The 22,178-nt window shown below is 27.7% G+C and overlaps 1 protein-coding gene across 2 annotated transcripts in view; it reads left to right on the plus strand.

The window, feature by feature from the left end:
- The window catches only part of LOC100215627 (phosphatidylinositol 3-kinase catalytic subunit type 3), a 77,765-nt gene that overhangs the window by 51,806 nt on the left and 3,781 nt on the right, over positions 1 to 22,178 (plus strand). For both annotated transcript variants that reach the window (XM_065815439.1, XM_065815440.1), the window contains 10 exons: positions 8,685 to 8,787; positions 8,910 to 8,986; positions 9,078 to 9,149; positions 18,465 to 18,534; positions 18,718 to 18,782; positions 19,120 to 19,204; positions 19,286 to 19,360; positions 20,326 to 20,411; positions 21,705 to 21,787; positions 21,873 to 21,963. In XM_065815439.1, the coding sequence (XP_065671511.1) occupies positions 8,685 to 8,787; positions 8,910 to 8,986; positions 9,078 to 9,149; positions 18,465 to 18,534; positions 18,718 to 18,782; positions 19,120 to 19,204; positions 19,286 to 19,360; positions 20,326 to 20,411; positions 21,705 to 21,787; positions 21,873 to 21,963 (807 nt within the window). The remainder of the gene's footprint in view (positions 1 to 8,684; positions 8,788 to 8,909; positions 8,987 to 9,077; positions 9,150 to 18,464; positions 18,535 to 18,717; positions 18,783 to 19,119; positions 19,205 to 19,285; positions 19,361 to 20,325; positions 20,412 to 21,704; positions 21,788 to 21,872; positions 21,964 to 22,178) is intronic.

Consider the following 22,178-nt stretch of genomic DNA (forward strand, 5'->3'; position numbering starts at 1 on the left):
TATATATATATATATATATATATATATATATATATATATATATATATATATATATATGTGTATATATATATATATATATATATATATATATATATATATATATATATATATATATATATATATATATATATATATATATATAGAACCCTTAGATGTTGTCCGAAAGTTTTTTCCATATTTTGTTGACAAAAAGTAAAAATTAAAATGCAAGACCGGAATTTTTTTTTTATAAATGATAGACTGCCTGCCCCAACCAAACCCTCAGTCGAGGTAGCAGCACTCCCTTGCGGGTCAGGCTATTTGTCAGTCGATGTAGCAGCACTCCCTTGCGAGTCAGGCTATTTGTCAGTCGATGTAGCAGCACTCCCTTGCGAGTCAGGCTATAAGATAGTCGATGTAGCAACACTCTGCGCATGATTTACAGTAAAAAAAATAAAAATAAAAACATTTTATTAAAAAAAATAAAAATAAAAACATTTTATTAAAAAAAAATAAAAATAAAAACATTGTTTATATTGTTAAAAACATTCACAATGTTTTTAAAACATTCTGGTCAATTAAATTTGCGTTTTTGTGGTTTTTTTAAAAAACGATTTATTTGTAATTAAATTAATGGTTTTTACTTTCGTCCAACACGCAAATGTTGGACGAAAGTCAAAATAATTAAAAGTGACGTATGTGTTAGCGTAAGAATCACTTTTTTCCTTCCGCTCTTCCCAAAGCCAACAAACTATAGATCTATATATATATATATATATATATATATATATATATATATATATATATATATATATATCTATATATATATGTATATATATATATATATATATATATATATATATATATATATATATATATGTATATATATGTTTATATATATATATATATATATATATAGAACACTTAGATGTTGTCAGAAAGTTTTTACCATATTTTGTTGACAAAAAGTAAAAATTAAAATGCAAGACCGGAATTTTTGTTTTTTATTAATGATAGACTGCCTGCCCCAACCAAACCCTCAGTCGATGTAGCAGCACTCCCTTGCTAGTCAGGCAATTTGTCAGTCGATGTAGCAGCACTTCCTTGCGAGTCAGGCTATTTGTCAGTCGATGTAGCAGCACTCCCTTGCGAGTCAGGCTATTTGTCAGTCGATGTAGCAGCACTCCCTTGCGAGTCAGGCTATTTGTCAGTCGATGTAGCAGCACTCCCTTGCGAGTCAGGCTATAAGATAGTCGATGTAGCAACACTCCGCGCATGATTTACAGTAAAAAAAATAAAAATAAAAACATTTTATTAAAAAAAATAAAAATAAAAACATTTTATTTAAAAAAATAAAAATAAAAACATTGTTTATGTTGTTAAAAACATTCAGAATGTTTTAAAAACATTCAGAATGTTTTTAAAAACATTCTGAATGTTTTTAAAAACATTCTGAATGTTTTTAAAAACATTCTGAATGTTTTTAAAAACATTCTGGTCAATTAAATTTGCGTTTTTGTGGTTTTTTTATATAACGATTAATTTGTAATTAAATTAATGGTTTTGACTTTCGTCCAACACGAAAATGTTGGACGATATTCATAAGTAATTAGAAGTGACGTATGTGTTGTCGTAAGAATCACTTTTTTCCTTCTGCTCTTCCCAAAGCCAACAAACTTTAGATATATATATATATATATATATATATATATATATATATATATATATATATATATATATATATATATATATATATATATATATATATATAGTTATACATATATATATATATATATATATATATATATATATAGTTCTATAGTTTGTTGGCTTTAGGAAGAGCGGAAGGAAAAAAGTGATTCTTACGCCAACACATACGTCACTTTTAATTACTTTTGACTTTCGTCCAACATTTCCGTGTTGGACGAAAGTAAAAACCATTAATTTAATTACAAATTAATCGTTATATAAAAAAACCACAAAAACGCAAATTTAATTGACCAGAATGTTTTTAAAAACATTCAGAATGTTTTTATAACATTTTGAATGTTTTTAACAATATAAACAATGTTTTTATTTTTATTTTTTTTAATAAAATGTTTTTATTTTTATTTTTTTTAATAAAATGTTTTTATTTTTATTTTTTTTACTGTAAATCATGCGCGGAGTGTTGCTACATCGACTATCTTATAGCCTGACTCGCAAGGGAGTGCTGCTACATCGACTGACAAATAGCCTGACTCGCAAGGGAGTGCTGCTACATCGACTGACAAATAGCCTGACTCGCAAGGGAGTGCTGCTACATCGACTGACAAATAGCCTGACCCGCAAGGGAGTGCTGCTACATCGACTGAGGGTTTGGTTGGGGCAGGCAGTCTATCATTATTAAAAAAAAAAAATTCCGGTCTTGCATTTTAATTTTTACTTTTTGTCAACAAAATATGGAAAAAACTTTCGGACAACATCTAAGGGTTCTATATATATATATATATATATATATATATATATATATATATATATATATATATATATATATATATATATATATATATATATATATATATATATATATATATATATATATATATATATATATATATATAAAGAGAGAAAGAGAGAGAGAGCATTAGAAAAACTTAGAAAACCCAGTTTATGAATTTTGAGCAAATTTGATTGTTCTGCTTTTGTAACTTTCCGATTGGTGCTTTTTTTTAATGAAATCACTGTAATAAAGTCATTAGAAAAAAGTGTGCTATTAAAAATCATTTGTTATATTAACAGTTAATGGTGGTTTGAATAAAAAATTTGTGTGGTGTCAAGTTTTATCAAGGTGATAAGAAAATATGTTAGGAAGTTCAGAATACAGGAGAATCTATGTTGATGCTTGAACAGGTCACACTGATTGAGTTTAACAATTTAAGAGTGGTAATTTAAAAACTTTTTCAAAGAATATTTATTGTACTGAGCGCTAGTAACTAAGTGTGCTCTTTCAGGAAATTGTGTTTTTTTATAAGTTTTGTTAAAAGTGTGCTTCAGGAAATTGGGTTTTTTATAATTTTGTAAAAAGGTTGCCATAAGCATGATTGACCCATTAATATCACATTTTCAACCAAGAAATTAGGTTCAACAAAGTGATCTTACTAGACATTATTAGAAATGAAGAGGAAAATCAACAAAATCTAAAAACACTTGTGTAACTCCTTTAACTCAACTCAATTGAAGTTTATCTTATCCTCTGATCTTAAAGCTCATCAACCTCATCCTTGGATTTGGATTGTATAATCTGTAAGTATCTTACTACATTATCGAAAGTAATACCAAAAAGTTTTTTCTGAAAAATAGGGTCATTGAAGAATTTACTCATGTTACAATTGAGCCAGTGAGAATCAGAATGGCATAAGTCAATGTTTTCTTAATTTCAGATTTAAAATTTAAAAGAGAACCCTACAAACTAAAAAAAAAACAGTTCACATAAACTTACATCTTACACCAGTCTTAGAGTTAACAGTATGATGCTTTGTAATCATAAATAATGACTGCAAAATAATGACCATAATCCATGTCTGCTAGTTACTAATACATGCCTGTTAGTTACTAATACATGCCTGTTAAATACTAATACCTGCCTATTAGTTACTAATCCATGCCTGTTAGTTACTTATCCACGTCTGTTAGTTACTATAAAATTGAATGAGAAAACTAAGAAAACAATTCCACCACCTGAACTATTTATAAATACCATATAAGTAATGCTAAATATTTTATAAAAAGAGAAAATAGATATGTCTGTGGTGTCCTTGCTTTACTTAACACTATAGATTTATGATGCATTGGCAAAGTAGATTTCACTTGGGTAGAAGTTTCACATGACCTTTTTCCGTCCCAAGGAATGTCTTGATAGGCAAAAGATCCCTTTTGTTGGTTGCATCCAAACAAGCATTCAAAGCAATAAATAAAAACCTAAACAAGATGCTAAAAAGGTTTGTTGTGTCAGAAAAAAATGTGCATAATAGTAAGAAATTAAGAACTAAAATTTCAAAATTTTACAAGTTCAATGAGATTGTAAGAAGATTTTAAAGAATTTGTATATTAAAAAAATGCAATCAAATTGATATTACAATTATCTATTAAATACATAATCTTTTTTATAACAATATTTAAAATACTGTTAGCAGTATTTCTTTTTAAATTTATTAATTTAAAATTATCCATTATAAATTTTACGTTTAAGGTTTTGTGTATGTTTTGTGTGTGTCAGTAAAAATGGAACATTTTTTTGCATTCCAAATCCTAAAAAAGTTACATACATACATACATACATACATACATACATACATACATACATACATACATACATACATACATACATACATACATACATATATACACAGTGGTGTGGAAAATATTAGAATCAACAACTTAAAAGTATAAAAAAAAATGGGTTTGTGTAAAATAATTTCTAGTTTTTTATATTATTTAACTTCACTTCAAGCACCATTCTTAGATTTTAGGAACATTTTTTTCATAGATTAGTTAAAGCAAAATTAATGAGATTTTACAAGTTTGTTCATGCTGTTAATGTTGACTATTTTTATATTTTAGATTGAATTCATATCTGATGAATTTCTAAGCCATGGTAGATTAAAACATTTTTTATCAAGCTATCATTGGCTTGGTTATATCACATGTTCTGGATCACAAATAAAGCAAACAGCTTGAATTAGTAAATGTTTTAAAGATCTAGGTTTCATATGAGAAAAAATTAGCAAAATTATTTTATTGCACATAACAATATGATTTTATTGCAATAAAATGTGATTCAACTTGTTTTGCTACAAACCAGAAGTTAAGCCATAACAAATGCTGGTGGTCCATGTCTTACAAAAGATGTTTGGCTTTTTGATTATTTAGCAGTGGGTACTTGCTTGGTTCAAAAAAATAAAACCTGATTGGATCAGTTAGCAATTTACATCTATTAGAAATATATTACAACTATTAGAAACCTTGATATTATTTAAAAACTTTTATTTTAAAAACCTAAATGCACATGCTTTAAAATGAAAGGCTGGTAAAACTTATAAATGATTTTAATATTTTTCACACACACAGTGGTCTGAAAAACTTGATTTTTGACCAAAATTAAAATAAATAAAAAATCTGTAATTTTTTTATTATTCTTTTTTAACTCAGCATTATCGAGGCTATTCAAAAATTTCATATTTTTTCTTGAGAGAAAAGTCAATAACCGTATCCATGATCGATTAAAAATCAATGAATAATTTCTTGCAAAAAATTCAACATTTTTTTATTTGTGTATAAATTTAAAACTATATGCACATATGTGTAGGTTTTTTTTTTTTAAACAAATGCTATAGTATAGAGTTTAATTTGAAATAATAATAATGTTTTATTATTTTATATTTGCATAAGTTATTTATGCTTGAAATTAGCATAAAGTAAAAGTTTTTTCTTCAATTTCAACTTCTTCCTTAAAACTAAAGTCCGCATGCAAGTACTTGATTGATATGATTTTATTAAATCCTCATATACATATATTATTTAAAAATCAGCTTCATATATAATTATTCAAACCAACTTTAAAGCTCCCAAAATATACCTATATTGATGTTATCAAAAATACTAGTGTCTATTTTTGTTTTATTTCTATAAATACATGTTCAAAAATATTTTTTTTTCTTTACACAATCGTACTTGCTACCTAGGTTATTAAAAATAGTTCAAATATTCATTTTTATTTTATTTTTATGAAATATTCCATATATTTAACTAGATGAAAATACTTAAAAAATACATATTTTAGTAAATTTAAAATCCATGTAAAGTGCAAAGTCCGCTAATAAAACATTATATTTGTAGTATATTTTGAACATCTATTATTGCTTAATAATTCCTAATTAAATCAGCTGCATATAATTATTTTCAATGCAAACTGATATTTATTGCAAACTATACCATATTAATACTATATTTGTGTTGTAATTATACCACATTTTTAATTATATCTTTTTTATTCTGTATTGTATGTTAGGGTGGGTCACTTTTGAAAACTCGTGATAAAGTCAGATGTAAATTAACAAAGCTAATAGGTACAGAAAAAATGTTATTAGAGTCGGAACTACCAACTTTAAGAAATGTTTTAAGATACAGTCTCTTTCTAAGAAGGATTGAAGAGAATGACCAAAATTTAAGGCTAACTTCTGAAAAATTGTGGACCTCAGTAAAATATTTATGGCAAAAAGCTAATCCACTTATACCCATTATCTCTGATAAAAGAGGAAATGAAAGAATCATACAACTGGAAAAAAGCATATAATCTGGCATTAGGTATGGGAACATCTAAGCAACTTTCTGATCATAAATTAATCTTAGATAAACTGTTTGACATAGCTAAATGTAAATGTTCAATAAAATCATGCAAAGGATCCAATTGTTATAGTTGCATCCAAGTTTTTCATATGTTTGCAATGTTCTCAGGAAAATAAAGTTCCTATTATTGAGCTTAAATTTTTAAAGTCACTGAGGGATAAAGTTGGTTCTAAAAGTGGAATGCAAATAGGTTCAGTTGATAGAAAAGAAGTATCCAGACAAATAAATATCATCAAAGAAAGCAGAACAAATCAAAGAGAGTTAGAATCAAGACTGTACAGTATTCTGATGTATTATCTCAAAATGATGTGGAGTCAGACCATGTTGAGAATGATTATAATGACAATGTTTATTTACCAGAAATACAAAAAGTTTCAGAGTAAACAAACAAAACAAAAAAAGTAACAGAGCAACAGCATTAATAGGCAATGCAACAGTAAAAGCAGCCAAAGATGCAGGTTTTTTGAAAGATCATACACCTGATAAAAGCCTAGGTCTGGATCATAAAAAAATTGAGAGATCAAAGTAAAGAGTAATGAAGGTCTGTAAAGAGAAACATAACAATGAAGTAAAGGAAGAGGGCATACAATGTATAATGTTCGATGGTAGAAAAGAACTTACAAAAACAGTTGTATATGGCAATGATGGTAAATCTTACCCTAGTGAGATCAAAGAAGATCATTATAGTGTCTGTTCTGAACCTGTTGGAAAATATTTATTCCACTTTGTAAATAATTCAGAGAGAGAAGCTTGAACACCTGCTGGACATATTGCTGATGAACTGTATGATTGGATAATAGCACATAGCATTGAAAACCAATTAATTGCAACTGGAGGAGATTCAACCAACCTTAACACAGGTTTTATTTTTATTTCTTTAAATGGTAGTTTAAAATTTTATGTACTTATTTTTTTTTTTACTGAAAATAAAAAATTATTATAGGTTGGAAGGGTGGAGTTATTCAATTTTTAAGGAGGAGACTGGGATTCAAACTTATCTGGATTATTTGTGCGCTGCATACCAACGAGTTGCCACTTAAGCACTTAATGTTAACTTTAGATGGAAAAACTTTATCTGAAAATAGAATCTCTGGAAACATCGGAAAACTTATTAACATAGCAACAAATCTTCCTATTTTGACATACATCCCTCAGCTTGATTTTTTTGTAGACCTAATTCATCTCGAGAAGGAAGTTGTAGATTAATTGTCTACAGATCAGAAGTATTTATACAGAATATATAATGCAATAGCATCAAGTGTTTTTCCTGATGACTTAAGGGAGATTCAAATTGACCCACACAATCATTTAAGGTAGTTGAATGATACAAATAGACTACTTCGAATCTGGTGCTCCAAGCATGGTTTAGAAAACAAAAATCTACAAAACTTGAAATTTTTAGCAGAGTTTATCATGGGTGTTTATTCTATTATGTGGTTTGAGCTAAAGCTAATAAACTTAGTTATGTAAATAAAGATATAATACAATAATTTACTTAAATACTCTAATTTACTTTAATAATTGTAACACAATTGTGATTATGCTAAAGAAAAGTAATTAACTTTAGACTAAACATAGCTGGATTCAAGGTCCACGTCATATCCTTAAACAACTAGCCTTGGTAAAGAAACAGAACAAGTTTGTGAAAGATATTGTATTACCACATATCTGCTCCTCTGCCTGGAATGCACACAGTGAATGTATTCTTCAGACAATGCTCTCTAGTTCAGATGAAGGAGAGTGGAGATTTGCAGTGCTGAAGATAATTGATGTTAGAAAAAATAAGGACATTGGAGGCAGAAAATGCAGAAATAGAAGAATACCAGTGATAAACACTGAATCAAATAGTCTAATAGATTTAATCAATTGGTAAACAGAGGAGATCAATGAACTGGTTTTTACCTGTTGTTCAATGAAAGATGATATTATACAGTTTATTAATAACCCAATGATTGTACCAAACTTCCTTATTCACAGTCAATCTATTGAACGCATATATATAAATGCGATATATTATGAAACCACAAGCAAAAAAATGAAAGTTTTTTCTGAAATTCTTGACTGGGCTGCTTGTGATTTATTTCAACAACAAAACCTTTAAATCAAAAAATGGTTTTCAGATTTGGTTTCAGTATTATCGATTTAGTATAAAAACATCAAAATTTTAATTTTGGCCGAAAATTAAGTTTTTCAGACCACTGTCCATTGGGTCATTGTAAGTAAGTCTTATTTGGTCTCAAATGCAGTGAAATTATAAAAAAGTTTTAAAAATAATAGTTATTTTGTATTCAAATTATTTTGTTGTTTTTTCTTTTTAGATTGAAAAGCTACAACAGTTGCTTGACACACCAGAATATGTGTCGTTTGAACCTATTCTTTTGCCACTTGATCCAGATATTCGTGTTAAAGGAATTGTTCCAAGTGTGTTTTCATTATAACATTTAAACCATATGTACATAATTTATATACAATATTATTTGTGATTTCATTATAAAGCTGTTAATGTTCTGATACTCTTGACTTCTATATTCTGACTTTTTTAGACAAAGCTAGCATATTTAAATCGGCGCTTCAACCTATGAAGTTAACATTTAGAACAATTCAAAACAGAGATTACGTGGTAAGTTAAGGTCAAATTATTTAATTAGAATTCATTAAATGATTTTTTTAAACTAATTACAAGAAAACATTAATTTCTTATTTAATCTAAGGCCATTTTCAAAAATGGAGATGATCTTCGACAAGACCAATTGGTTTTGCAAATTATAACTCTGATGAATAAGGTATTTACTTTACAAACAACAAAGCAAAATTTTTTTTTTAATAATTTTAATATAGATAATCGAAAAATGTAAGATAATAAGATATATAATAATATTTAAGATATAAATATCAATGATGTAAATATTAATGATATAAATATTATTATATGTATCTAATGGTATTATTATGTGAAATCATTTAATGGACAACACCAACTTAATAGAATCTGCAGCCATATTCACATCACTCCTTTAAACACTGCAATCAGCTGGTTAAAAGTAAAAAGCAGTTTTTAATGCAATAAACTTGTATTCTAATGTCTCCGTTTAGTTAACAGCAGGAGTAAATTTAGTTATCAAAAGGTTGTAAACGCCAAAATCTAACCCTGCTATATCCTACTATTGAAATTGCTATCTGAGGATTTTTCGATTATAATAAGAAAATAAAAAATGGTATCCAATAAGTTTACTTTTACATCAAATAAGCTATAATATATACAATATAAAATTTATATGGTTTATCCCTCAATTGTAAAAAAACTTATCTATATTATTTATACATTTATTAGATTTTAAAATAAATCTTATTATAAAATTAAATGTATTTTGCATTTGATTGTAATGCACACACTAATATTAGTATATATGTATGTTTAATACATGCGTATCTGTATAACTTTATGGGTTTAATTATGTATAAAAGCAAATATAAATAATGTATTTTGATTCATAAATAAACAATTACATGAGTATATACATACATATATACGTATATATAAGTATATATATATATATATATATATATATATATATATATATATATATATAAATACATATATATATATATATATATATACATATATATATATATATATATATATATATATATATATATATGTATATCTACTATAGCATATTTATGTTAGCATTTGCTCACTTTTTTTGCTTATCTAAATCGATACAGTTTTTTTAGAAAAAGAAGAAAAAAAGGAAGAATAAGGAATGAAAAGATTGCTGCCCCATGCCAAACCCTTAGTTGATGTAGTAGCACTCTGCTGCGATATATATATATATATATATATATATATATATATATATATATATATATATATATATATATATATATATATATATATATATTGATGGGCTAATTCTAAAACATTGTGTGTCTAGATTTAGGCTATCATTGAGTTAGAATGTTGAAATGTCAATCTCTACTGTCTACCAAAGTATAAGAACTGGAGAAGATATCCATTTTAAGTTATTCAATTATAATGTTTTTAAATATTTGAATTTGTATACCAGTTAAAACTTTTAAAATTGTTTTTCTCACAACTGTCTAAAATGGACATACAGTGTTTTAGAATTAACCCATTGATATATAATATATATGTGTATGTGTGTGTGTGCGTGTGTGTGTGTGTGTGTATATATATAGATATATATATAGATAAATATATATATATTGTATATATATATATATATATATATATATATATATATATATATATATATATATATATATATATATATATATATATATATATATATAGATAAATATATATATATATATATATAGATATATAAATATATATATATAGATAGATAGATAGATAGATAGGTATATATAGATATATATCAGAGTTTCCATTCAAAATTAAAAAAAATTCCAGCACGTATTACTTCATTTGGATATGTTTTTCCAGAGTTTCGGTACTGAAGCCATATCTTTTTCCAGCGTCAGAATTAAAAAGTACTTAACTTCTAGCACTTACGATATTTCAATGATACAAAAATTGTCTTAAAGACAACCACTGTACTTATAAAACAAAAGTAAGGACTTAAATAACACATTTTTTTAAATTTTACTAATTTCAGAATTACTAACAAATTAAACTTAATGAAACTCTAAAGAGTCATAACAATGACCGAAGCACAAATTTAAGCAATTAACTTAAAAAAAGCTTAAGAAAACTACTTGTAGGCTCACCAAGTTTCTAATTATTATATCAAAAAATAACTCTTATGGAAGGTACAATCCATTAAACTTAAGATAATAATAACAGTAAGATATACTGAAACAAAATAAGACATTTTTTAATAAAAACTAAGCTACCTTAAAGAACTTTGAGACAATTTTATCAAATTATTCTTTTTCAGATGATGTAGTTCTTCAGAAACAGAAAATCCTATGTTAAGCTTTTCATCAGGTAACAGATTATTAGTCAAAGAAAGATCTTTCAACATTTTCTAGCTTCTGCATTTTTCAAGAACATCTGGTTTTGCAATAATTTCAAGCAACTTTATTATTATTTTAAAATATAAATCAAATACCATTTAGAAACATTTTAAATTATATCTAGTCATATTGGTTCTCTTGTTAATACTTTTGTATCAGTTAGCGAGTCAAATGTTTCACAATGAATGTTGTCTGTCTTACTGTAATTGCCAGTAACTAAATGTCATGTAAAAACTTGATTGTCTTAAGCATGTAAATTTATGTTTTGAATGGAGCTTGTACAGTAGAAGTAGTTACCTTGTTGATCAGAAGTTAAGAGGATAGACAGAAGAACCAGTAACGGACTTATAGTCATCTCTCCTTGCATGACTATCATGTAAAATATAATAGGCAACATTCAAAACTTTATTCAGAGTCCATTCTCACAGCCCCTCTAGTTTTTAAACTGCCATGGGCAATATGAAAACCGCAAGTTCCGATGTTAATAAGAGAATGTAAGATTTCAGTCACATTTGTACTGAATTCATCGAAAAATTTTAGATTGATATTTGGACCATCCATTGATATTTAGGATTTTTTGTTTCCAAGTTTTTAACAATATCCATCTCAGAATCTTGTATAAATATCCATTCCAGAAGTTTGAGTGACCTTATTTAAACTCTCATCAATAGAATAGACATGGATGTCTGACACATTTAAAATTTCTAACAAAACTGATTTAAAATAAGGAGCTAAGCCATGATTTAACTTGTATGAAGTTTTGATTTGACCCATCTGAAATTGTGAAGTTATGGCGCTGTCCAGACACATAGCTGTAAAAACATAGCTTAAGTCATCATTTGAACGTAGAGAAAACCGCTATCCACATTTTTAAGTAGCCAAATAACTTCAGCCTTAGTAACATCTAGTTTTTTGACACACTGGTCTAATGTCTTTTATTTTTCTGTAATTGACTCATTAGAGTCAGAAAAGACAGATGGTATAGAACTTTTCTCTTTTGGTTTTGCAAAGAATCCTTTCACTTTTCTTAATTCTATATTGTGCTTTGCTCCTTTTGCGCGATCTGTCAAGGCAGAGCTCCCACTTGAAGAGAGTTCTATTGACCTGTAGCAAACCACACATTTTACTTTAGTATCATCTTTAAGATCTTTCTTTAGCCAATCTTTAAAGTTATCATCATTTTTTTTAAATACTTCCATGTTTATACTAACTAAAATAACAATACTAATCTAAATTTAAAATATAAAACTTTAAAAGGAATAAATACTATTAGTAAGATTTAAAATAACTTTCATTGCACATTAAGTGAAAACTGTCATTAACATTTATTAAAAAAATATTCTTTTAGAGTTTATTGCAGAAAAATGACCTTTTATAACTAAAAATGAAAAGAAATGTATTTTTTTAATAATAATTCTCAAAAAAATCTTTAATAGTAATTTTTATAAAATATTTGTTATTTTTAAAATTTTTATATAATTTTGCTTCTTTTGAGACTCAACATGACATATTTTAAAAAACATTTTTTTTTTATAATATTAGGGACCCAGTAAGTGTTCAAGATTCTTGTGCTCCCCTTATATCCAATAAAATTTTGAAAAAATTTAACCAAGTTGCGTATAGATATGTATAGATATGTATATATATATATATATATATATATATATATATATATATATATATATATATATATATATATATATATATATATATATATATATATATATATATATACACATATATCTATATGCATATATGTATATATATACACATATATATATGTATATATGTACATATTGGCAATTCTATGGCAGAAAATGAAATGGAAGTCAAATTTTATTTTATATTTCGCCATTTTTCGTTAGGTTTTTGTTCTTTGCGAAATGAATTACCTCATTATATAATTCTTATTTCTACGCATTGGTTTGAGAAAAAGTTCTAACTGAAACTTTTTATACGAGGAGAATTTAGAAAAATATATATATATTTTAATGTTTAATTAAAATTATTTATACTATTGTTTTTTTATTTGTTTATGTCTTCTTTTTTTGATTGACGTTTAAATTTACATATATAGATAAAGTAGAATTTTTTTTTTTTAAACATCTTCCCTTCCAACAAGACTGCAAGCAACCACTAACTAAAGTTGAAAGTTACTGGAAGAGAAAAGATGAAGATTGTAGAGCAAGATAACGATTGAAGGACGACTTAAAGGTTTGTAAATTAAATGAACTATATTAAGAAAGCAAGATGAAGGAAGCAAATTCCAAAGAACTGATGTTCGAGGAAAAAAACTAGACGAATAAGAATTTTTGGAGCACTTAGGAAAAGTCACAGAAAGGATGACACTTAATTGAATGACGAGTAACACGAGAATGAATTTTAGTAGATGGCACAAGAGGCACTAGCTCTTTAGAGCAGTGCCCATTATAGTATTTGTAGAAAAGAAAAAGAGAAGCAGCATTACGATGATGTCATAATGGTTGGAGGTTGGCTGCAAGAGCAGGTCCAACTATGTTTTTGTACCTTGTCTAAAAGAGAAAGGGCATCATTAGAAGATCCGACCCAGATATGGCAACAGTATTCCATACAAGGCCAGATTTGAGATTTATAGAGATAGCGAATAGAATCGGGAGTAAAAAAGTGTTGAGCTCGATAAAGAGATGCAATCTTAGCAGATGCTAATTTTGCAACAGATTTGATATATGGTTTCCAAGAAAGATCGGAAGTAAGAGTTAATCCTAGAAGATGAAGAGTGGATGACTCATCGAGTACATCACCGTTCATAAATATAGGAAGATCTAAATTATTGCAATAACAATTGGCTGAAAAAAGTTGAGTTTTATCTGTATTGAAGTTCACCAGCCACTGTGAGCCCCATGCTGTAGCAGAAGTGAGATCCTTTTCAAGCTCAAATGCCCCCCTCCAAGCAATCAGGAGAATGTTGGCTTCTTATCATGACAAGAATAAATGGTAGTATCATCAGTGAACATTGCCACCTTAGATGTGAGAATATCTGGAAGATTGGTAATGTAAATTAAAAAGAGTATAGGGCCAAGGAAAGAACCTTGAGGAACCCCTGAATAAGAAAAAGAGTGCTGTCCATCGAGGACAACTTTTATACTACAATTGAAAAAAAAGGACTCAATAATCTTAAAGATGTTACCAGATGCACCATAAGAAGAAAGCTTATGAAGAAGATCAGCATACCAAACTTTATCAAAAGCTTTAGAAATGTCATGAGCGATGGCCTTAACCTCTTCATCTTTATCTAATGCACAATAAAACCTATCGGTTATTACTGTTACCAAAGCAGCTGTAAAATGAGAAGATCGAAATCCATATTGATGGTCAGAAAGTAAGTTATTAGATTCAAGATGAGAAATTAATTGTTTGTTAATTAAAAATTCAAAAACCTTGCTTATGGTAGAAAGAAGACTAATAGGACGGTAGTTAGACGAATCTGATAACTCTCCAGAATTTTTGAAGATATGGATAACAGCCACGTTCCAGCAGGCTGGAAAGCAAGACTCTGATAAGCACTTGTTGAATAGTTTTGAAAGTATAGACGACAGCTCCGAAGAACACTTCTATAAGACAATAACAGGTATGTTGTCTGGGCCACAAGCTGTAGAAGAGTCTAGGCAGGAAATCACTTTAGATACAGAAGCTAGAGTGATACAAATGTCAAGCAATGGATCAACCTGTTTGTTGGCAAGATCAGGTAGAACGCAACTAGCGGAATCAAGAGATGATATTGATGAAATGTTTTTAGCAAACAATTCAGCTTTAGGTGAGGTGACAAAGTCTGAACCATGCAAGAGAGGTGGAATTAAAGATTTGTCCTTATTATTGATACTATTAAAGATTCTCCAGAAGTCACAAGAGCCTTATTTTTGAGATGAGATATGAGATTTCATGACCTGAGAATAGCCAGCTTTGGCTTTAGACAAAACCTTTTTACAATGGTTTGCAGTAATAAACAGACACAAAATGTTTTCTGCAGCTAATTGGGAGACAATTGTTTTGCTGGTAGATATGGAAGTAACGGTTTTGATTGGCAATTGCAGCAGCACAGTGTGAGGAAAACCATGGAGTAAGGCTTGACCTGGAATTGTCAAGAGGGAATAAAAGACTCCACGCCAGCCTGAATCCACAAAGTTATGTAAGAAGCACATTTGTCGATAGGAATACGAAAGATTTCTACCCAAGGGCCATCACTAGGGCTGTAAATCCTGGCTTGTGTTTGTGAATGGCTCTTGAAAGTCCATTAGAGAAGGTAAATGATTCAGGTTGTCTGGAAAGCGAGTTGGAAAGTTGACTATTTGAGTTAGGGATTGTGAAAGGCAAAAGTTGATGGCCTTAATGCCTGCAGAATCACTGACACTAAAGCCAAGCCGTTCAGTGTGATGAGCATTAAAGTCACCGACAACAACAATATTGGCTGATGGATAAAGAGAGAGGGCTTGGTCAATATGATCAGAATTAACATCAAAAAGAGTGCAGCCTTGAGATGAAGGAGAGTGATATAGAACAAAGAGAAAGGTGATAGAGTGAAGTGGTGCTAAACTAAAGCACATGAAAGAATAGTCTGTGGATTCAAACCTAGTTTCTCGACAAATGGGTGAATTCTTACAAATGTAAGTGCCCAGGCCACGTATGTGACTATTGGAGTCTATACGAATTAAAGGAAGATAACCATCAACACTAAGATCGTAAGATGAGGCAGCTGAACTCAAGTTAGTCTCACAAAGAGCAAGTAGGTCTGGTGAACTTTGCAAGAGATAAGACTCAACAGAAGAAAAGTTACTTCGAACACCACGAATATTAGTGAATGATAGGTTTAGAGAACTAAGGTCTCTAAACCTATCATTCACTGACAATGGTTTTTTGTGTTTATAGTTTTTGGTACTTTGTTCATTTTTAAATTTGTTGAAGAACTTGACTTAATGCATAGATAGTACTCAGAACACTGCTTAATAGCCCAAGCAATTGCCACATTACTATTAATAAACCCTAAGCCGTAACAAAGGGCTCCAAATGTGGCCTTGGCAATGCACACCAAAAGTACAAACAAGGACACCATCCATGCGCAACATGGCACTGGTAATACTTTGATACTTTTTAGCTGTTGGAATCAACCTCTCTGAGAGCTAACACAGAGTTCAGGAAACCTGAGTACCAGCCGGCTTCAGAACCATAAAACTAAGTTTTAGAGCTGTATCCTAATTAGGAGATAATAGAATAAGTTGCCTAGTCATAAATCGCTAAATAAATAGCATCAGTTAGCGTAGCCATTAGGTTATTGAGCGCCGTAACCACATCCAGCGGGATAGCCTAATGTCCATTTTGTTGTTGTAATGTACATTGGAAAAAGTTGGGGCTCACCAGCCACAAAGAATAAATTTGTTTGTTTTTGTGACACAATGGTCGCAAAAAGTGACCAACAGAGCCGTCCAGTTACGAAGACTGGGAGATGTGAAAATAGAAGTAGATTGTAGATGATGTCATTGAGTGAGAATCATAAATGAATGTAAAGACTATTCTGCAGGAGGAATAAAGTGTTAGGTATCAGGGATAAGGTGAACAATAACTCACGCTCTAGTCATCCTAAACAAATGATGAAACAATGGTCTATGACTAAACAAGTCAATATAGATCCGCTGGTTTATAAACGGCAACCATGGCAGTTATTACACCATACAAAAACAATAAAATAAAATAAGTAGATAACAAAATATTAAGAAAAATGATAAAAAATGATAGTACGAGCAATATAAAAAGAAAGAATAGGCTAATAAATGTGCTACTATTTATGGTCTAAACTCTAGATTATAAATGAAAACTGATAATCACCTGTGTGAGATAAAAGTATATAAATGTCGTTAATGTAACAAATTTATAATATAAAGCTCACAAAGCGCTATAATACGTGGGTGTAAGAGGTAAAAAAATGTTGGTGCCATGATAACGAATCAGAATAAGGTAGTGGATAATGGTGATCCCCCTCCTCAGGAATGCACTGCGATCACCAATGACATTTTGGAGAGCCCAAGACCTGCACTAACGCCACTCGTCAGGGGCGTGTCCTTGCAACAGATATCACCGCCTGCTGTCCAAAAAGTCTAACTAATAGATATAAAAAATCTATGATAAGTAAGTGCTCAGTAAGTGGCATTTTCAGTGTTACATTTGTCCTCTTTTGCCCAGACTCAAAACTTTTTAGCTTATTTTATTCTTTAAACTAACAGTTTTAATGCAAAATAGATGAAAGTTTAATTTTCAGTTTAAATAGACAAATATTTGATAAAGTTTTTGCGCATGTAATGTAAGTTAAAAATGGAATTGCCAATATATATATGTATATGTATGTATATATATATATATATATATATATATATATATATATATATATATATATATATATATATATATATATATATATATATATATATATATATATATATATATATATATATATATATAGTTTGTTGCATTTGGGAAGAGCGGAAGGAAAAAAATCATTCTTACGTCAACACATACGCCACTTTTAATTACTTTTGACTTTCGTCCAACATTTGCGTGTTGTCAGAAAGTTAAAACCATTGCCTAATCACCTGTTTCGAACTTTAAAAGTAGAAGTTTTCTTTTATGTCTACATTTAGAAACTTATTCATCCTCTTATTTAATAAGTTATCATTGGTGTAAGATATTATGACATACTTTTCATATAGACATAGGTTGCATCGTTTTACTGTGGAATTGTAAGATTCTCAAACGTTTTACAATTTTTCATTGAATTGTCAGGCTTACTCCACTTTCTTTTAACCTCCATACTTCTTTAGATAATTCAATATCATTTTTATATTTTTCCAAATTAAAAGATTTTGTATGGTTAGCTAACTCACTAACTCACTAATACACTTTTTCACTAACTCCAAAATACACTTTTTCATTCTCGTCTGTTGTGCCATTCAAACTTACGATACGCTAACCATATCTAAAAATATATGATTTCAAATAGTTCATAATTTTTTGCGATTATATGATTTTAAAATTACATAATCACTAAAAAATATATTATAAATTTCATTTAGTTGCTGATGAGAGAAAATCTGGACTTAAAGTTGATTCCGTATAATGTGCTTGCAACAAGCATTGTTCAAGGTTGATGTTGATTTAATCATTTTTTAGTTTTTTTTACAAATTTGTGCTGTTGTTTTTTTTTTGTTTTGCTTTTAATTTTAAAAATAATATAATTAGTTGTTTTTTTTAACTTGACCTTTTTTCTACTTAAAAAATTAGTATTTTAAGTTTTTTTTTATATTTATTTTGGTTGGAATTTTTAAGGACTGGTTCAATTCATTGATTCGCAAGCTGTTGCTCAAATTTTAAAAGATGATGGGAGTATTCAGGTGATTTTTTCATTTATTGTTCTTTTTTAAAACTTTATTTTATTGTTTTATTTTTTTTTCAAGTTTACAAAAATTGTCTTCAAGTTTTTTGGATTTTGAATAAATTAGAAGACAATAAGCATTCAATTAATTTCATTAGTATGTATTAAATTAAAAAATTTATTAATTGTGCAAAGCAAAAACATCAATTTTGATAACAGTTGTAAAGAAGATGTTAAAGGAAATAGTTTCAAAGTTTAGTTTTAAAAAAGTATAAATATAAAAAAACAAAAATATAAAATAAATAATATCATAGTTTTTGATAATTTTGAATTCTTTAAAAAGATTATTTTTTCAGAATTTTTTTCGTCAACATAATCCAGAAGAGGGAGCCCTCTATGGTATACATCCAGAAACAATGGATACATATGTGAAAAGCTGCGGTAAAAATGTTAATTCGAAAAAAATTAATAAATCTTTATAAATACTAAATGTTTATTGATGAAACTTTTAATTATTTAAAGCTGGTTACTGTGTTATTACTTATATACTTGGTGTTGGTGATCGCCATTTAGATAATCTGATGCTTACAAAATCTGGTAAGTATTTTAAAGTCAAAGTTTTCAATACTAAATAATAAAAAGTTTTTGAGTTTTTTTTTAATTTACTTCAAATTACATTTAAATATGTATAAATATACATGTATATACACATATATAAAGATGACAAAAAAAATTTTAGGCTTTTACTAGAAACTATTAAACATTTTGATACTGATTAAGAAAATCATATTTATTTCAGTCAAAAAAAACTCATGCACCAAGACACCCAACAACATGGTGAGTGCCATATATTACCAAAATATTTTTTTTCCCAAACAAAGTGTATCAAGTTGGATCTCAAAAGAAGTGAAATTTTAACAAGATTTCATAAATAATAATCTTAACAAGATAATAATCTTAACAAGATAAATAACAAGATTTCATAAATAATAATCATAAAAAATAATTAAACGAGACATTGTTGTACGTCTTTAAGAAACTCTTTTTTTTTCTTGTCTTTTTTTTAAATGTTAGTTTTTTTACAATAAATTTCAAAAAGTTGATTTTTATCCAACGAGACCCAACTTGATATACTTTAGGAGAAAAACTTTTTTGGTAATTCATGCCACCCACCATGTTGTCAGGTGTCTTGGTGCAATTCCTTTTTTTTTTAAATTGATCGAAATAAACCTGATTTTCTTAATCAGTATCAAAGTATTTATTAGTTTCTACTAAAGGTCAACAACAAAAACAAAATTTTTTATTACTCTAATTTACATACACGTACATGCAAACACACTTTACACATACACGCACATGCCAACACACTTTACACATACACGCACATGCAAACTTTAATTTTTTCAGATTTCATCAAACTAGTAATTAATATAAATCAAGACAATTTTTTGAGAATAATAATATCGATAAAAGTAAGTTTTTACATCATGAAATAGAGGATACCAAAAAGAAAGAGAATTTAGTATATTTTTATACTAAATTTTCATAGTTTTTATTATTAGGAAATCTTTTTCATATTGATTTTGGATATATTCTTGGTCGTGACCCAAAACCTTTTCCACCGCCAATGAAACTTAGTAAGGAAATGGTAAATTTATTTAGTTTTTCTCTTTTCATTAGTTTTACAATGTATTATTATTTATAAACAAATTAAAATTTTTTACTTTTTTATCTTTTGTTGTGACTTTAGTATTGTACATTAATCAAGACAGTTAAAAAAAAATCATTTTACATATATGTATAAGGAGTAAACCCTCGATTCCAGGTTCGCCCTGCGAGTGACTGAAATAGTTTTTATTTCTTATTTGAGTCATCCGCTATGATAATCAGTAGTCCATAATATTTTTTTTTTGTATTTTTTCTCAGTTGAAAATACTGAAATTTGAAAATCTGGTGAAAGTATTGAAAATTTAAACGTCTGACTACTAAAATATGACTAATAAAAAAACTTTAATAAAAAAAAGTGAAATATAAGAAGCTGTTAAAAAATATTGTTAAGTAACTTTAGTTGCAAAGAGATATTGGTAAAGAGGTATCTTGAAATACAACTTTTAAAGTAAGTCATTGTTGTTGTAGTTGATATCTGTTTCGTGTTGTTTCTTTTTGTTAATCTTAAAAAATGTTTGTCAATCTTAACCAATGTAAACAAATGCAGAGCAAAAGAGTTGAAAACCGAAAAAAAAAATTTCTAAAAACAAAAATATTCTATTATTCTCCTTCAATCTTCAATCAAATTTAGTTTAGTTGAATGTTCAAAATATGTTTTTATTGTAATTTATTATACTTTGGCTTCTTTTTTTTAGAAAAATAGAATTTCCACGTGCATCATTAAATGCATTCTAATAATGTTTTTTCACATGTTCCCAATACTATTTTTTGTATATATATATATATATATATATATATATATATATATATATATATATATATATATATATATATATATATATATATATATATAATTCATTAGTTGTGTAGTAGCAGAGTGCTTGGTTCATATATAAGATTAGTTCCAGATTTTTCAACCTTAACACATTACTTGTACAACCACTTAACTTGTTTCTTTGCAAAATGTTATACAGTGTAATACAGTATAATTAGAACAACAATATAATACAACAACAAGTAGTTAAAATTGTTAAAATATTTAAATAATACATAATGATTGAATCTTTAATATACTTCAATATACAAAATAATTACAATAAATCCTGAAAAAAAAAATTTTGTTTTTTTAATGTCATAGTTCATCATTAAAGTTATTAAATAAAACTGAGAATAAAACAAAGTTTTTTTTTTTGTGATAAATTTTTATTGCTAATAATTTTTAGTTTATTGACAATGATCTACTAGTAAATAATATAATAATAATTACTACTAGGTGGAGGGAATGGGTGGAACAGCGAGTCCGCATTATCAGCAATTTAGAAAACTTTGTTTCACAGCATTCTTGCATTTACGAAGGTGACTAGGATTGATATATATATAAATAAGTAAAATTACATAAATTTCAAAACTTTATTTTAATTTTTTGGGGGTTTTTACTTAGGTACGCAAATTTATTTTTAAACTTGTTCAGTCTTATGGTTGATGCTTCAGTTCCAGACATTGCATTAGAGCCTGATAAAACAGTCAAAAAGGTAATTTTATTTTTACCATTTTTTATCAATTATCTGAAATTATTTTAAAATTTACTAATTAAATTTTTTGAAATTATTTTAAAATTTACTAATTAAAAAATATTAGATGATATTAGTCTTTGAGACTAATATAATTTCATATAAGTAGTAAAGCTAGTGCATTTTTGTTGTTTTTTTGTTAGAAGGAATATTTTACTTTATGCAGGAGGATCTTT

This window comes from Hydra vulgaris, chromosome 13, assembly GCF_038396675.1.
Source record: "Hydra vulgaris chromosome 13, alternate assembly HydraT2T_AEP".
Taxonomy (NCBI): domain Eukaryota; kingdom Metazoa; phylum Cnidaria; class Hydrozoa; order Anthoathecata; family Hydridae; genus Hydra; species Hydra vulgaris.